The sequence below is a fragment of the Schistocerca americana genome, chromosome X (genome assembly GCF_021461395.2).
Source record: "Schistocerca americana isolate TAMUIC-IGC-003095 chromosome X, iqSchAmer2.1, whole genome shotgun sequence".
In the NCBI taxonomy this organism is placed as follows: Eukaryota; Metazoa; Arthropoda; class Insecta; order Orthoptera; family Acrididae; genus Schistocerca; species Schistocerca americana.
Window position 1 is genome coordinate 875,729,388 of NC_060130.1, and position 18,011 is coordinate 875,747,398.

Genomic DNA, 18,011 nt, shown 5'->3' on the forward strand with positions numbered 1-18,011 from the left:
TCGCCAGAGAAGAAAGTTCCTGATACCCAGACTTTGCACCAGTGTCCTGAGTTAAATTCCAAACCTCTCTGCAGTGCCTCATGCAGTGAGGACGTGTAACACTGCTGATGGTGACCCATCCATCAGATGGGTCTGTGACGTTCTTCGGTCCCCTTGGTTCTATTAGAGATGAATAGACTAAGTCCCAGCACCCTCTCCCTTTCCTTCACCCATAAAAACACAACACAAAACAGTCATTCACCCAACATAGATATCAGTTACATTTCTTAACAGATCGGAGAAAGGTAATGGCAAGCTACCTCCACTATGACATCACTTACACGCATCAAAAAACGTTTTGCATCACCCCGGTTCCCAGAACTCCTGAAGATAGACGTTGACTGTCGATATTGTATCACAGACACAGTCCCTTTGACTGTTCAGAGATGTCACTAAACCCACACAAAGATGGAAACAACCAAGCATGAGCAGTGCCTATTAGACGGAGGGGGTCCGACAGCCTGCCAGTTCCAGTCATTCCACCAGGAAGAAGGTACACGGCTCGTGTTGCCTGTAGTTCAACCATGCCTAGAAGGTCAATACCGCAAATCGATCGCGTCCGCATTGTTAATTTGTGCCAGGGAGGGCTCTCAGCAAGGGAGGTGTCCAGGTGTCTCGGAGTGAACCAAAGCAATGTTGTTCGGACATGGAGGAGACACAGAGAGACAGGAACTGTCCATGACATGCCTCGCTCAGTGGATGACCGCTACCTACAGATTATGGCTTGGAGGAACCCTGACAGCAACACCACCATGTTAAATAATCCTTTTTGTGCACCCACAGGACGTCGTGTTACGACTCAAACTGTGCGCAATAGGCTGCGTGATGCGCAACTTCACTCCCTACGTCCCTGGCGAGGTCCATGATATCAACATCGCTCAGTTTGAGTGTCCAGCATGTTCCCCACACATGAACCCTATCGAACATGCCAGGGATATATTGAAAAAGGCTGTTTATGGACGACGTGACCCACCACCCACTCTGAGGTATCTACACCAAATCGCCGTTGAGTAGTGGGACAATCTGGACCAACAGTTTCTTGATGAACTTGTGGATAGTATGCCACTACAAACACAGGCGTGCATCCCTGCAAGGGGACGTGCTACTGGGTATTAGAGGTGCCGGTGTGGACAGCAATGTGGACCACCACCTCTGAAGGTCTCGCTGTATGGTGGTACAACATGCAATGTGTGGTTTTCATAAGCAATAAAAAAAGGCGTAAATGATGTTTATGTTGACCTCTATTCCAATTTTCTGTACAAGTTCCGGAACTCCCGGACCCTAGGTGATGCAAAACTTTTTCTGATGTGTGTATTTATTTTACGCATTCGTGCATTTTGCATACTACAGATATCGATATCCTTTGTACAAAGGAATTTCTCCGCAAGAGCATTTAGCAGAAAAAGGGGCTGTGAAAATAGGCATCACAAGAATTCATTTCGGTTAGCAAATACTTGATCCAGTCTAATTCTCTACTTACGTAGTTTGTGTAACATCCCCACGTTAGTTTTAGACGATGCTAATGAAAAGTAGTATAGCTGAGATACAATCACTGAACTGGGTGATTATAATTAAACTGCAGCTACTTACAGAGGTTCAGTGTGGCCTGTAATTATTGCATGTCAGCAAAAATTCCTAAATTTAGCACAGTGTCGGTCTTTTAATTTTGTACAAATATTGGGTGTGTAAATGACAACAACTCTCAAATGGTTTGTGTTGTGGCGGAGACTGACATGTTTCAGTTTCAGCATTTTCTTTGTATCTAGGAATTAATCTTCACTCTGCTATATTCATCCAACTCATTGTTTTTTATTTACTTTCTGGAATTTTACTGTCCTGTTATTTGACATTCTGGTTCCTCTGATTTCATAGTTTGATCTTTTAACAATATATGCTGTAAATCTATTTGACGTATGTTTCAATAAATGTAGTGTGTCTCAAGGATCATGGTCATGGTTGTAGTCAGAGTTGGTTTAAGTTATGCTGTGCTCACTTCAATGTGATTTTGAAGCCCTCCAATCTAATGTGACCCATACTCACTGCAAAGCTGACTGTAACATTAAATGTACTATTATAGCACACATGCCGAGTTTGTAGTGGTATTTTATAGCCTGCAGTACTGGTACAGGCAGTCATGTTAATAATTTTGACTCCTGTTTGCTAAATTGTTTTATCACTCTAGAAATATCTCTTGCTTTTCTTCATTGTGTTGTAGTGCTTCCAACTCCAGCATAAGATCCTTGGCCACAAAAGCGTACAGTAAGTGTGTGCACAAAGTGTTTTGTGCAGACACTTTTTTAATTTGTTGAAAATATTCCAATGCTGCTTTTGCACTAGGGCCTATTGTGGTGTTGGGTAAGGGAGGATGTTGTCAGCATAAAGACAGTTGCCTCTGTTTTTGAAGAGGCGTTCCATCATTAAGTAGCAGAATCATCATCATCATTTTCTCAGACCTTTGTCCCACTCCAGTGTGGGGTCAACCCTGTTACTATGGATTTGGTGATGTTAGTGTCAGAGGGTGTCTAGATGCCCTTCCTTTCACCACCCTGTAACCCCCTATCACCCTACCTGCCAGGACGGAATTAGTGTACCCCAGCTGTCTGCACCTAGTGTTAACCATGAAAGAGTGCAAACGTTTTTCAAATGTCTGTAAATTGTGTAACTGAGGCGGGATGTGGTGACCAGCCCAGTATTCACCTAGTGGGATGTGTAAAACCGCCAAAAAACCACATCCAGGCTGGCCGGCACACCAGCCCTTGTCGTTAATCCACTGCATGTATTCGATTCAGGGCTGGCGCACCTACCAGAGTCCAGGAAGCAGCGCATTAGTGCCCTTGGCTAACTTGGTGGGTATCATTAAGTAGCAGAATACAGTTCTGAATATTGGGAGTCAAGAACTAACTTTGGTGATCCTTTGTATTAATATATGATGTCCAGAAATCCATTACACTTTTTTTCAGTGTTGTAATACAAGGAACTCAGGATTCAGAGGTGTGAATTCGAAGGTCACCACAGGTGGTCCATGGCTCATGCAGGGAAGAGAACAAATTTCATTGAATACAAGTTTTATAATCAAAATGGAAATATGTTTCAGGTTTCTATTTATGATACGCACTGATACTTCTAAATTATGTATTTTTTGTTTTTCATCTTACAGAATACGAAATACTCTTACACATACCCACTAATCTCCTACCGTTAACCTATTACCTGTACATACAGAGTGTTAATATGATGCACATTCTATGTAATGCAAATTTGTTTCAGTCATGTAACACAAACTTCTTCATGGCTGCCACCAGCTGAAACTTGGACAGACAGGGGTAATGGCTTCCCTTATGGATGGGAGGAAGCCATTGACACAAATGGAAAGACATATTTCATCAAGTAAGTGCAAGGTTAAAAACTGGTATACCAAAGTTGTATTTTGTAAATTACATAGTGTACATTTACAGCTCAGCACCTCAACTGTTCAGTGAGTTGTTACTTTTATTCCTAAAATTACGTAATTACGTTATTCGTATTCCCCATAGAGGTATGTGTGGCGCGTGGAAAGAAGTCAAGAATGTAAATTTTAAGTGCAGTACAACAAAATGACTCAATATTATGAAATAATATTGTTTTATTGTGCTGATATTAATTATAGAATAACCTAAAATATTAATTTTAAGAGTTTCTGTGCTAATACTCTTCAATGGGGAGAAGGAGTTGTCCAATAGGATTTTCTTTATTTCATTATTAAGCTCCACTGTCCTACCTGTAAGACATTTAATATGCTCTGGTAGGCTGTTTAATGAACAAATGTAACCCTCAGTTGCATCAGATACACTATAATTTCTTTTCTTTGGTGGGAACAGCCTATTTTTGGGCATAGCTGATCTGAATTCTTGAAGTCTGTTCATAATTGCCAGTAGCTTGACAATATACAGGATGGCCCATTTATCTTGACCACCCTAAATGACTATTTGACCAGATGCAAATTACAAAATGTTTCAAGCAAATGTTCTTTGGCCATCAGGGAGACATCAATCAGCATGATTGCCTTCATTGTAGCCTTTTTTTACAAACATATGAACAGTGTTATGACTTTTTTAAATGGCACCCTGTATTTTTTATTCAGTAATTCATTTCCTTCCCTGAAGACCTATTGAGAAATGTATCACAGTGTACCATTCACTGAAACACAACGTTATTAATTACATAACACAACATTGACTTTGAGCCTGGGATCACAAACTCGTCCTCTTGCTGGAGTTGTCAGAAAACAAATGAAAACCAAGTAAAAATATAACACAAAATTGACTTTGACTCTCCTGCACCATTGCCCAGGAGTAGAACATTCAAAGGTGCTCAAAGTGGTGACCCTGGACACTGATACACTGCTGCACTCATTGAATGAAAGAATTGTTCACTGCTTCCAGTGTTGCCTGCTGCAGAGAATTGCAAGCAAGCACAATACATTCTTGCATGTCCTCTGGAGTTGTTGGAATATCATGATAGACAATGTCTTTAATGTATTCCCAAAGAAAAAAGTCCAGAGGACTTAAATCAGGAGATCTAGCATTCCAAGTAACTGTTCCTCCTCGACCAATCCATCTGGCAGGATACCTTTGGTTCAGGACATGATGTGCATGCAAGGCATTCAGTACTGGACATCCATCGTGTTGATACCACATAAGCATTCTAGTTCTTAGCAGCACTTCATACAGAAAGAATTCATCTGAGGAGGTTGGCATATGCTGTGCCGTTTAGACTACCATTAATGAAATAAAGGCCAGTAATTGTAGTACCAAGCATCCCACACCAGACGTTAACTCTCCATTGATGCTGATGTTCCACCTGTCTAAGCCATCATGGGTTTTTGCTGGACCAATAATGCATGTAAGAAAACGATGTACACTGGTTTTAGGAATGCCAATCTCATGTTCAAGCCTTCGTGTGCTCACATGTAGATTCATAGCAGCAGAAGCGAGAACAGTAACTTCTGCAGCTTCGTCTGTGTGAGTGCAATGACGATTGTATTGTTGTGAGTTGAAACTTCCCATTTCGATGAAGCATCACAACAAGACAAGAAAACATCCATTGGGTTCTTGTCAGGATATCACTCTCTGTACAGTTACGCTGCCTGCGTAGCTTTTTGTCTATCTTTGACAATAACAATAATAACAACAACAACAACAACAGTAAAAGAAACATTATGTAGATGCAGTTTGTAGGAAGGACAACCTTTACTCTATGCATACTCTACACAACAGTATTTAAAAGAATTAAACTACAGTACTAAATGTACTCATACATAAGAAAACAGTATTGCAATTACTGTTATGCTAACTTACATTCCCCATAGATGAGTAGCATTTCTACCTTCTCTCCATTGGTGTACATTCTATTCGCACAAATCTTCAACTGACGATGATTGACAGAATGATGGGTATGCATTCTACTTATGTTTGCATTTGTCCTCTGTCAACGTCAGCACGTGGATGTGTTCCATTACCCCAAGTACCTGCACTAAGCACTGGGAGAGTCAACATCAATGTTGTGTTATGTAATTAATAACATTGTGTTTCAGTGAATGGTACACTGTGATACATTTTTGAATAGGTCTTTAGGAGAGGAAATGAATACTGAATAAAAAATACAGGGTTCAATTTAAAAAAGTCATACCGCTGTTCATACCTTTGTAAAAAACAAAGCTACAATGAAGGCAATCATGCTGATTGATGTCCTCCTGATGGCTAAAGAACATTTGCTTGAAACATTTTGTAATTTTGCATATGGAGAAACAGCTATTTAGGATGGTAAAGATAAATGGCACACCCTGTATATTAAAGTATTTTACTTTGGTTTGGTTTTTCTACAGTTTTTCTCTATGGTGAGAGACTTAAAAACGCAACTGAAGAAACTGAATTACTTTTTTAACATTTCATGCACAGTGTGGCGATTATATTGGAAGGACTGGTTTTGATTAGTGCAGTTGATCACTGTTCCAGAAGAGCAGCTGTAGGAGTGTACTGTTTAGATTAATGGTGGAAAAGTGTGTGCAATGCTTAAATTGACAGGTGATACTAATTTACACTGGAAAACTGTAAAATTAATTCTACTTTGCATTAGTTTTTGTTTAGTAATAGCAACTAACATTTTTTTTAAATTCCACATCAAAAGTGGTAATGAGGAGGAGGAGGAGATTAATGTTTAATGTCCCGTCGACAACGAGGTCATTAGAGACGGAGCGCAAGTTCGGGTGAGGGAAGGATGGGGAAGGAAATCGGCTGTGCCCTTTCAAAGGAACCATCCCACCATTTGTCTGAAGCGATTTAGGGAAATCACAGAAAACCAAAATCAGGATGGCCGGAGACTGGATTGAACCGTCGTCCTCCCGAATGCAAGTCCAGTGTGCTAACCACTGCGAAAAGTGGTAATAATTGAGACTGCAACTAAATTAGTACCTTGATATATATGCAGAAAGTTCATAATGACCACCTACTTCTTAATTTCACAAAAGTTCATCAGCACAGTCCTAGATGCAAGAACTTTGATTTTCTGTTGTTAACATCATTTTTATTTTTACTCTCCTTAATTTACTAGATATTTTACTTGTAGCATTGACAAATTAAAGTTTTCTATGTGGACACCATGTTATTTTTGCATTAATGTAGCTGAAATAAAGGTAAACAAGAAAAAGAAAAAAGTGAACAACAGAAGCTTAAAAGGTGAGCTTTATGTACAACTACTTGACTATTCTGTCGTAAGATTGCACATCGTCTACATCTACTTCCATATGTAGTGTATGTTCTGTTTTGTTATTATCTGTCATTCCACTCATCTTTTTCTCCAATATGACGGTTTCACCAGTCATCTTGTATGCTGTATTTAGTTGTAAATCACTTGGCATTAGCAGTTTGAACATTAGAGCTGTGCCGGCCGCTGTTGTCGAGCGGTTCCAGGCACTTCAGTCCTGAACCACGCTGCTGCTACAGTTGCAGGTTTGAATCCTGCATTGGGCATGGATGTATGTAATGTTGTTAGGTTAGTTAGGTTTAAGTAGTTCTAAGTCTAGGGGACTGATGACCTCAGAAGTTAAGGAGGAGGAGATTAGTGTTTAACGTCCCGTCGACAACGAGGTCATTAGAGACGGAGCGCAAGCTCGGGTGAGGGAAGGATGGGGAAGGAAATCGGCCGTGCCCTTTCAAAGGAACCATCCGGGCATTTGCCTGAAACGATTTAGGGAAATCACGGAAAACCTAAATCAGGATGGCCGGAGACGGGATTGAACCGTCGTCCTCCCGAATGCGACAGAAGTTAAGTCCCATAGTGCTTAGAGCTATATGAGAGCTGTGCCAATTGGAAATCATGTGTGCCTCTATTATGCTGATGTTAGATTAAAATAAATGAAGTAACAGTAATGAAAATGTAAATATTAAAAAGAGTTGGACCAGAGCCTCAGAATATTTTCATCTTCAGGGGCCGGCAGAAGGTTTCCATGATCATTTACAATTTGTTAGTGGGAACTGATGGCAACATCTGCTGACCAACTGCTTAATATCTACAAATTTTTTCATAGTAATCCAGACATTTGGATTATGGGGAAAAATTATGTTTTACCCCTTGCACTTTCCTCAGCTGTTTCGTTTTTCATGTTGTTTAAGACTTCAGAGTAATTTAAGTTCTTTTTTGCAGTCATCTCAATAAAACTACAACATATGAAGATCCTCGTAAAGACTGGACAGAGGAACCACCTCAACCAAGAGAAGTGGAACTCAGCCGTCATCCTGAGTTGGGCTTCGGTTTTGTTGCTGGGAGTGAAAAACCTGTTATTGTAAGGTTGGTTAAACTGAAACAAATGTTTTCTTGCTGCCAGCAAATATATCTTGCATGGCATAATCTGCACAAATGCCATGTAGATGCACATGATCTTACATGCAGTATTACTTCATTTGATTTCAGATGATTTTGCATACTGTTTAAATTACTGAATGTATGTATGCTGTTAAGTATGTAGCAAATTTCTAGTTTTTCAGTGTACAGCAATTAAGAAGTACTTGTACTGTGCAAGCTTGAACTATCAAAGAACATTTATTTTTCCCCTTCACTCTACATCAAACCGAAAGATTCATTGCAGAAATAATCCTTAGGTAGTGATGAAATCATTCTGACATGTCCTCTCTGTCACTAGTATTTGTCCACCAAGTTAGAAAGAAGATTCTCTGTCAAATTTGGAAAGTAGGATAGCAGATGGAAGTCAGTTTCTACTTTATTAATACATTACTTACTGAGGCTTATTGAAAAAATAGCATGAGAACAAAACAATAAATAGTATTAAGTATGCAGGTATGTGAATTGTTTAACAACGCATATTTATCTTGCAGGATCCTTGTGCAGTAACTTTCGGTACTGACAATCTGTACTCACTGTACTAAAGCATTTGTTGACTATCTGATACATTTATTTGGAAAACTCATTTTATTTAATTCTTTAGAGCATAACAAAATAAAACCAATTTGAAAAGAGCATTTTAATCAGTTACATATTGATCATTTGTGTGTACAAATAAGTGATAGCTGTAAGCTACCAGGTCCTGTGAATACAGAGAACAATGCAAACCATACAAGACAGTCACATCTCTAAGGTCATTTGCAAAAGTCCATTGCTAGATTTTCAAGGCATTTCATCTATATGCTGCATATAATGTATTTTTCATGCTCTGTAAATATCACTTAAAAATGAGGTGCTCACTTGAAGGTTCCACAGTGAATCAGGTTGTTATGAAAGTAATGTTTAATAAACTAATACAGAATCCAGAGATTGTGCCAAGAAATGTATATCAAACAGTGAAAAATGTGAAAGATGTTCAGTGCTTCTGTGTGAGATCTTAAACATACTTAAAAGTTCTAAAAATCAATAAATAAGATTTGTTTGGATATGTTATGTCAATGTATTAATCAGTCTGTAAGATGAGGATTGCAGGAATAATAATTTGATGTTCATGCCCAAAACTTTAATTTGGTAAACCAGTTTTGAGATACGCACTGTGAACACAATGCTTCTACCTACAGATACTTTTTATTAGCCCAGGTAATCAGTTACATTTTCAGAATCTGCAGTACAAGTCTGGTGATGTTATTTTCTTCGTTTTTCACATTAAAAATTGACATATATATTTTCTTTCATTCTTGTGGTTTCCTCATCTGAAATTTAATTCTTATGTGGATAAACTACTGCAAGTTGCTAATAATGAGTGTTTATTGCATAAATAATAAAGTATTAGGAACTGTCACCAGTTTAGTCAAAGAAAATAAGAATGTTAATTTAACAAATGAGGACATTAAATGTGAGATACATTCAACTTGATCAATACCACCTCAAAGAAAATAACAAATTTGAGTCCATCTGTTCCAAAAAAAATAAATCAAAATTCTAAATTTAACATCCTGAAAACTGGACACTGTAAGCTGTTACATAATTTTAGATGAGATAAATAAAATGACATTAATAATCATACAGTAGTGTTTTTCCTGGGTATTTAGGATGTGATATTTTTGTAAATGGCCACAATCAGTTTACATAGAAATAACCATGATTCTCTTGGTGAACTGGCTATGGACTGTGGTACTTGTCTGTATGTAGTTCTCTTGGATGCATTTTTTGGCACACTAGTGCTTCCATGTTCTGAAAAGGGGAAATGACTGTCCAGGATACACTCTTGTCCTGTACCAGATCTAAACATACCATTGTGTCCTCTGTGATGAGAAATCTGGTAGCAGAGTGTGATTACAAGCAAGATACTTTAGTTTTAACTAATTTATTCACTGAAGAAAGAACAATATGTTGGACACATTGCACAACATTAAAAACATACACATTCTATCCACGTACATAGCATGTTAAAGACCCTCCATTATTAAAGATGAAAATGTAACAAACAAATCATAGGGAATGTAATATAGAACTGCTGTTCTTTCACTCTGCTTCATTTCTATATAATTCTGATCTGCAGCTTTACAGATTCCCAATGCCATGTGACAATTGTCCAAGTTAATGTTTCCATAACAATTTTGTAAAACATGTCAGCTATATGGTTTTATGTAGAAATGTACTTTTCTATTTTCCTCTTCAAACATAAACCTCTAATAAACTCATAGTTAATATACATGTATTTTAGTCTTTCATGTTTCCTGTTTACAAAGAGAGGCAGTACAAGACTGATGGTATTTAAATTATAAGTTTTTCAGTTTCAAAGTTGTTATGTCATGGAACAGCTTCTGAAACTACAAATATTCTGCAACCCAAGTTGCAAGTGTTAAAAATTCTGCTTCTGTAGAAGACAATGCTACAGTACTTTTGTTTTTTAGTTCCTGAACTTACAGTGCTACCAGACAGCTGGATAGCCTAACCTGATGTTGATTTTCTGTCTGAACTATTAGCTCAGTTGGCATAAGCTTCATCAGTTTTATTTTTTCCACATTTTGATAAGGCATACATAATCTGCTGTGCCTTTTATGTAATGCATTATTCTATTTAAACATTCCCAATGTGATTTCTTTGGACCACTTTGATAATGACTGAAATAAGTAACAGCATAGCTTAAATCAGGTCATGTGTTTTAGTTACATAAAGCAAACATCTTATTAATTCTGCATAATGCACTTTCTCATGACATCTCTTCTCATCCTCAACACCTCTGTAATTAAATTCTACAGGTGTGTTAACTGGCTTGCATCCATTCATACCAAACCTCATAAGCAGATATTACAAATAATTTTTGACCCAAAATTATTCCCTCCTCCCTCTTATTTATATGAATTTCCAAGAATGGTCTCTAATCTCCCAAATCTTTCATTTTAATTTTACTTCTTAAAGCTAATTTGAATTCTTTAATTTTCATCTTATCATTTCTTAAAATGCTAACATCATCTACATATAACAAAACATTAACCTTAGTGTTACAGATCCTGCAAGTTTGCAGACACACATCAGCACTCCACTGAACAAAGCCTAGATCTTTAACAGCCTTGTCAGACATTAAATTCCAAGATCTTGAGGCCCACTTTAAACCATAAATTGCTTCGTTTACCTTACCTACAATACCTGGTTCACATTAAATCCTATTCATGTCTGTACATAAATATCTTTATCTAAATTTCCATTCAGAAAAATGGCTGTTGCATCCATTTGATTTGCAGTCAATTTTTCTTGATTCCCGACAGCAAGTAATGGTCTCAAAGATGTCAGCCTTGCTATAGGAGCATATGTTTATGATAGTCAAACCCTTTTCTCTGAGAACAGCCACGAGCAACTAGTCCATCTTTATAATTACTAATGTTAGAAGCATTGTACTAATTTTGTTATTGCCAAATTTGATTATCATGCAAATGTTACAGAAATTCTTTTGTGAACTCAAATGGGAATCCCTGGAAGGAAGATGATGATCCTTTCATAGAAATCTATTGAGAAAGTTTAGAGAACCAGCATTTGAAGCTGATTACAGAACAATTCTACTGCTGCCATATTACATTTTGCGTAAGGATCACAAAAATACGATAAGAGAAATTAGGGCTCATGCGGAAGCATACAGATAGTCATTTTTTCCTTGTTCTGTTTGTGAGTGGGACAGGAACAGGAATGACTAGTAGTTGTACAAGGTACCATTTGCCAAGCACCATATAGTGGTGATTATTGGTGTAGATGTAGATGTAAATGTAGAATGTTGCCTATATCATCATGTTTCACTTTAACAACCCACTTAATGTCTGTAGCCTTCTTGTTTTTAGGTAATTCACAAACTATTGAGGTTGTGTTTCCATTTATTACTCTCATCTCTTCTGCTACAGCATGAAGCAATTCTTCTTTATCTGATTTGCTGTACATGTCACTATAAGTCTCTGGGACGGGCTTGATGTACATTTCTGCGTTCAGTGCTAATACAGCATAGTCTTCCATCCAAGCTGGACATTTTCTTTCTCTTACACATCTACAGATTTCATATCTTCAGCTTCATTAGCACTTGATATGGAGTCATTTCTGTAGTCATTAACATTTTCTTCATGCATGAGAACCTGACCATTTCCATCTTACTTGCAAGAGAACCAATCTTCATAACTAAAATCAAAACAATTTTTATCAAAATTGACATCTTTTCCAAGAATGATCTCTCATTTGCAAATGCCATAGCTGACTCTAGAATCTCTCAGGAAGTTTCATAGCTGACTCTGTTAACACAGTATCCACCCATGAAGCACTTCTTTATTCTGGAATCAAACTTTACAGCAATTGCTTCCCCAGGAGATTGCAAATGTGCAATGCAACCAAACACTTAAAGTTTCTCCAACCTTGCCATTTCGCCATATCACAGATTAGCCAGAATTGTCATTTTTAATGCATATATTATGTTTTGTTTATCAAGTAATTCTGTTTATCAAGAAACAGCAGTCCATACTGCTTCTGACAATAAGATGTTTCAAGTACTGTTCAACAACATGCATCAAGCCTCACATGTAATGTTCCTATTCATGGGCTCTCTCACTCCATTTTGCTGTGGCGTATATCTCATTATCAATTCATACTCAATTCCCTTCTCTTTAACGAAGTGTTTCATTTTGTTATACTAATATTCATGTCCATTATTGCACCAGAATCTTTTAATCCTCAAATTGAATCAGCAGTCACGACAGCTTCATACTGTTTGACATATTCCAATATTTCTGATTTACTTTGCATCACGTATACAGCTGTGAATTGGGTGGTATAGTCATCTATAAATGTAATGTACTTCTTTGCGTAGTAAGATATGGGAGTAATAGGACCGCTGCTCTCACTGAGAGGAAGTTGTGAGATAGTCTAGGAATAAATAAAATATTTTTGATCAAAATTGGAAAATCTGTACTGCCTTTCTGTTGAAATACCTGACAATTCATTTCATCGAACTGCATTGCCTTCAAAACAGTTCCTGTTTTTGCAGTGTTAATTTATATGTCTTTCAAGCATTTGCACTTTATCAGTCACTTTTAAGCCATTCACACCAGAGTCCAAGTACCAGGAAACCAATTCATTAAATGCACCACTCAAAACACAACACAGAATTTTCTATGTGTCCAGATTGACAACAGTTTTGACATTTAAAACTAAAATGTTTTTCTCCATCTGAGCTATGCTTTTAACTTTTGCCAGTATTAATGGCCGCATAGGGTAGCTGTGCGGTCTGAGGTGGCTTGTCACAGTTCGCGTGCAGTTTGTTTATTTTATTGTTGAAACTTTTGAATTAGTCTATGTTAAAGTTTCCACAATAATTGCTTTCTTTGAGCTGCTCATGTATGTGGTGTGAAAAATTTGTATCTGCCATTTTAGCAGTAATCGAAATAATGATTGTCCTTTGATTTCAGATTTGTTACTGAAGGTGGCCCAAGTGTTGATAAACTACAACCTGGAGATCAGATTCTCATTATTAATGGGGAAGATGTAAAGAAAGCTCCACGTGATCATGTAATCCAGCTTGTAAGGTCATGTAAAGAAACAGTTAAACTCACTGTTTGTCAGCCTCCTCTTGACAATGTAAGTTAAAGTATTCTTTAATGAAAACATTCTAAAGTATATGAAAATTTGCATCCCAAATCATTTATTGCCCAAAAAATATGTTAAGGACTTAGTTTTAATGCTGATAATGGTGTGCTTATTCTCAACAGTCAGCTCGAAAATCTGCACTCCTCAGTGCAGCAAAAAAGGCGAAGCTGAAATCAAATCCTTCACGTGTTCGCTTTGCAGAGGGTGTTGTTGTGAATGGATCACCACTTTTTCCTGTAAGTGAACTTCCCCCCATTGAAGATATGTTAGATCAGACTCATTAGTAAATTACTTTTATGTTTTATTTTTGTTTGCAGCCATCTACATTTTCCTCAGGAGACTCATCTGTTCCTTTCATGCCTAACGTCTTGAAAGTATTCTTAGAAAATGGTCAAACAAAATCATTTAAATATGATTCAAATACAACAGTTAAAGATGTAGTAGATTCATTGCACCAGAAGCTTTGCATAAAAGCTATTGACCATTTTTCTCTGGTTGTTGAACATGTGAAAAGTTTGAGGAGGAACAAACTCACTTTGCTGGATCCTATGGAGCCCCTAGCAAGGGTAATTATACAATAAAACAAAAATTATGTCTTTATTTATTATTTATAATATATGTATTCCATAAATGCATAAGTGTAAGTAGGTCAATCAGATATGAAATGACTCGAGACATAAATTAAAATAAATGTCATGTGACACCACAACATGGTCAAAGTCTTTCAATTGGATGCCACTTCAATAACTTATGTGTCCTTAAAACCAATGGCACCCGGTTTTCCCTGAACAATCACCCATCCAAGTACTAGCCAGGCCCAACATTGATTAACTTCAGTGATCAGGTGGGAACCAGTGTTACCAATGTGGCAACACCATTAGCACTCAACACGTAAATACAAACGATTGCAAACAACAACAATAGTTACTAATAATTATGCAATAAGCCATAAATCTTTTATTTTAACTTACAGTGTAACAATAAATGTACACAAAAACTGTGTGTTTATCATGACAACTGATAAAGTATTCAAAATAACTCTTTCACTCTGCCGAAAAAAAAAAAGAAAAAAAAACGTGGTCAGCGCGACGGAATGTCAATCCTAAGGGCCCGAGTTTGATTCCCGGCTGGGTCGGAAATTTTCTCCGCTCAGGCACTGGGTGTTGTGTTGTCCTAATCATCATTATTTCATCCCCATCGACGTGCATGTCACCAAAGTGGCATCAAATTGAAAGACTTGCACCCGGCAAACGGTCTACCCGACAGGAGGCCCTAGTCATATGATATTATTATTATTATTATTATTATTATTATTATTATTTTATAACATTTTGACAAACTTAAAAACTAATTAGTGACTTTTATTTCATAATTATAAGTGTACATGATGAGAAGTGTATACCAAAACATTTGTATTTCTGTGAAAGATGTCACTCAAAAAGTGCAGTGGAATATGAAATAAGTAATTTTTAAAGTTATGTTTTAATAAATATGTATTTCTCTTGTGCATCTAATATTACTAGGCAGTGCAATGAAGATTATAACATGAGCCTACTCTGTACTTGCTTTTGCTCAAGCAAAAAAATACTCAAGTTCTCAGTAGAGCTCCTCCATCATTCTAGTGTTGTTGTTATCATACCAAGAGTTTCATGCTCTGCAGAGTAGTTTATGACATTGAGGTCATTCATTGCTCTAGATGTTTAAAAAGCTTACCCTCTTATATTCATGACAGCACTGTCCATTGCATCGTGGGACATAAAATATCTAAAATTATCTTTTTCTTTCTGTCTTTGGTGTAAGATTTTAACCAGCTAACCTGAGAGTCCATCATGATGAGCATTTTCTGGGAGTGCCTGGCTGCCTAAAATTTGAATGCTTTGAAAAAACTACAGATGACATCATTAAGTAATTTAATCTTATTATTTATAAATTCTAAGATATAGTCCTGTGAGAGAAAATAGCTTGATATAGGGAAACCTTATTCTGAAAACATACTCATCTATTGTTAATTGTGTTTAGGTTTGCTAAGTATTCTGTAGTTCTGCTGTAGGGCTTACCGGACTTTCCTGGGAAAGTTTATGTATATATTTGTCCTTTGACCATTTTTGCACAATAGTATACAACACATCAAAAACAAAAAGTATGTATTGGACAACATACATGCAACATTTATTATCTAAGGATGGATAAATAAAGTAAATTAATCAATAAATATATCGGAGAGGGTTTCAATGTCACTTCCTCCTAAGGCATACCCAGGTCCTTAATCAATGCATCATCTCACTCAATATTTTTTTTTTTCATTTAATAACAAGCAAATATTTGACATATAAGAATAAAAATAATTTACATCACAAACAAATTACATTGATAATTATATTGGAGCTACACTGCAACTTTGTCCTATTTCATTTTCAACAAACATATACATGCCACCTACTTCCAATACTCCTTCATTCACAAACTTTACCTTCTCCTTCTTTATTGGGCTAACTCCACCTAGTTTGCGATATAAAATAGGTATAACAGACCAATAAGAAAAACTAAGCAGAAACATTTTATTGGAAACACACAGGGTAAAGCAATGCACTCAGTATAGAGATGTTATAATAAAAATCCTTTTATTATCTTAGTTTACCATATTGTGACTGTTGTTATGTGTGTGGTTTCATATTATAAACAAGAATATTTTATTAGCCGACACACAATTGTAAAACCTTTTCATGTACTTTTATCTATGTAACATCATCTGTGATAAATCCTATATCATTGTATATGATGAGTTACAAGGATGGTGAATAAACTGAATTGAATACTCTGCTAAACCTATAATGTATTAGTACTATTATGAGCCAATACATTCACTTAAAATGTAAAATTATATCTCCAGTAGAAGTATTTTAAATACTGCTTTAATCTTTCTTTCCACTTCCAACCCCTTGATGTGTTCTAGTAATGCATTATGAAGTGCTCAGTCCAGTCACATAAATGTGAGTACCACCTATCTTTGACATCAACATGCAGTAAAAACTCAGAGATGGCAGGTTACAGCATGAGCAGCAGAAGGTATATAAAGTGTGTTGTGGCGACGAGGAAATCAGTGCAGTCATAGTAGCAGTGCAAAAACAGAGTGATTTATCTGACATCCAAAACGGAATGATCATTGGCTTTTGAGCCACGGGGCAAGCAATTCCAAAATGGTAAAGTTTGTGAAGTGCTCACATCCCATCATGATTGAAGTACACAATACATGGCTAAATGTTACTATCCAAAACCAGTGCCGAGGCAACTGTGGTGCACCACGGGCTGTAGGTGAGAGTGGTGAACAGTGCCTGTGGGGAATGTCTGGGTGAATAAACATGCAACTGATAAGCAACTAACTGCCCAGATTAACAATGGGGCTACCAATAGTGTCTCCACAATAACTTCAGTAAATGTTGCTGCATATGGGCCTCCACAGCCATTGCTGCATATGGGCCTCCACAGCCAGTGCCTGGTTCGTGCATCCGTGCTGACACTAGACGTGGTTACTCCATGGTATTTTGCAGTAGCTACTGTTTAGTTATCTGTTACCAATAGTGTAATCAAACAGTAGTGAATCTCTTTGCTTATTTATGCACAATCATTATGTTGATTTATGTTCAGGTTCAACTGGCAGTACCTGCATCAAACATTTATCACCTGCTGATCTTCTTCGATTTTGCTATAATCTTTGCTGTTGCAAGCTTCCTGACAACAGCACCATTTGTGCACAATCTCACAGGGCCTCTAATGATATCCACTAGATCATTAATATGTATTGTAAACAGTAACTTCCCTATCGCACTACTTTGGGGTATTATCAAAATTGTCTTTATATCTATTGATTTTATTCCCAGATGAACAACAAGTGACTTCTGTCAGTAAGAGAGTCTTGCATCCAATCGTATATATGGTCTAATATTGGTAAGCTCTTATTTTGTTCACTCCTTATCAGTGTGGGACTGTATCAAATGCCTTCTCGAAGTCCTGGGGAAACAGCATCAACCTGAGTGCTGTTGTCTACAGTGCTCTGGATTTCACAGATGAACCAAGCAAGCTGAATTTCAGAGTTGACATTGACTTTTATGAAGGAGACCTTTGTTCTTCATCTGGCTGTGGTGGTCTAATGGGTAGAGCAGTTGACTCGGGGCTTGGAGGTGATGGGTCCAATCCCTGATATAGGTGGGGATTTCTCCATGTGGGTGGGGATTTCTCCTTAGTCCAGCCCCTCCAGGATAGCCACAGGTCTGCTCAGCCTGCTATCAAATGAGTACCAGAGGAGTTTCCCTGGGGTAAAAGGTGGCTGGTGTGATGGGCCCACCACCTTCCCCTCCTAGTACACTGATGAAAAGAGGCTGCAGTGTGTGTAAAACATGTTCCATACTTGTACAACA

General features: G+C 37.3%; 1 protein-coding gene and 1 pseudogene across 1 annotated transcript in view; one reads left to right on the forward strand and one right to left on the reverse strand.

Moving 5' to 3' along the window:
• LOC124555477 overlaps positions 1-18,011 on the forward strand; it is a 308,379-nt gene that overhangs the window by 232,876 nt on the left and 57,492 nt on the right. Inside the window, exons 3-7 of the mRNA XM_047129401.1 lie at positions 3,307-3,426; positions 7,720-7,863; positions 13,419-13,587; positions 13,719-13,832; positions 13,914-14,162. Of these exons, the coding sequence (XP_046985357.1) occupies positions 3,307-3,426; positions 7,720-7,863; positions 13,419-13,587; positions 13,719-13,832; positions 13,914-14,162 (796 nt within the window). The remainder of the gene's footprint in view (positions 1-3,306; positions 3,427-7,719; positions 7,864-13,418; positions 13,588-13,718; positions 13,833-13,913; positions 14,163-18,011) is intronic.
• On the reverse strand, positions 14,359-14,478 carry LOC124557152 (annotated as a pseudogene).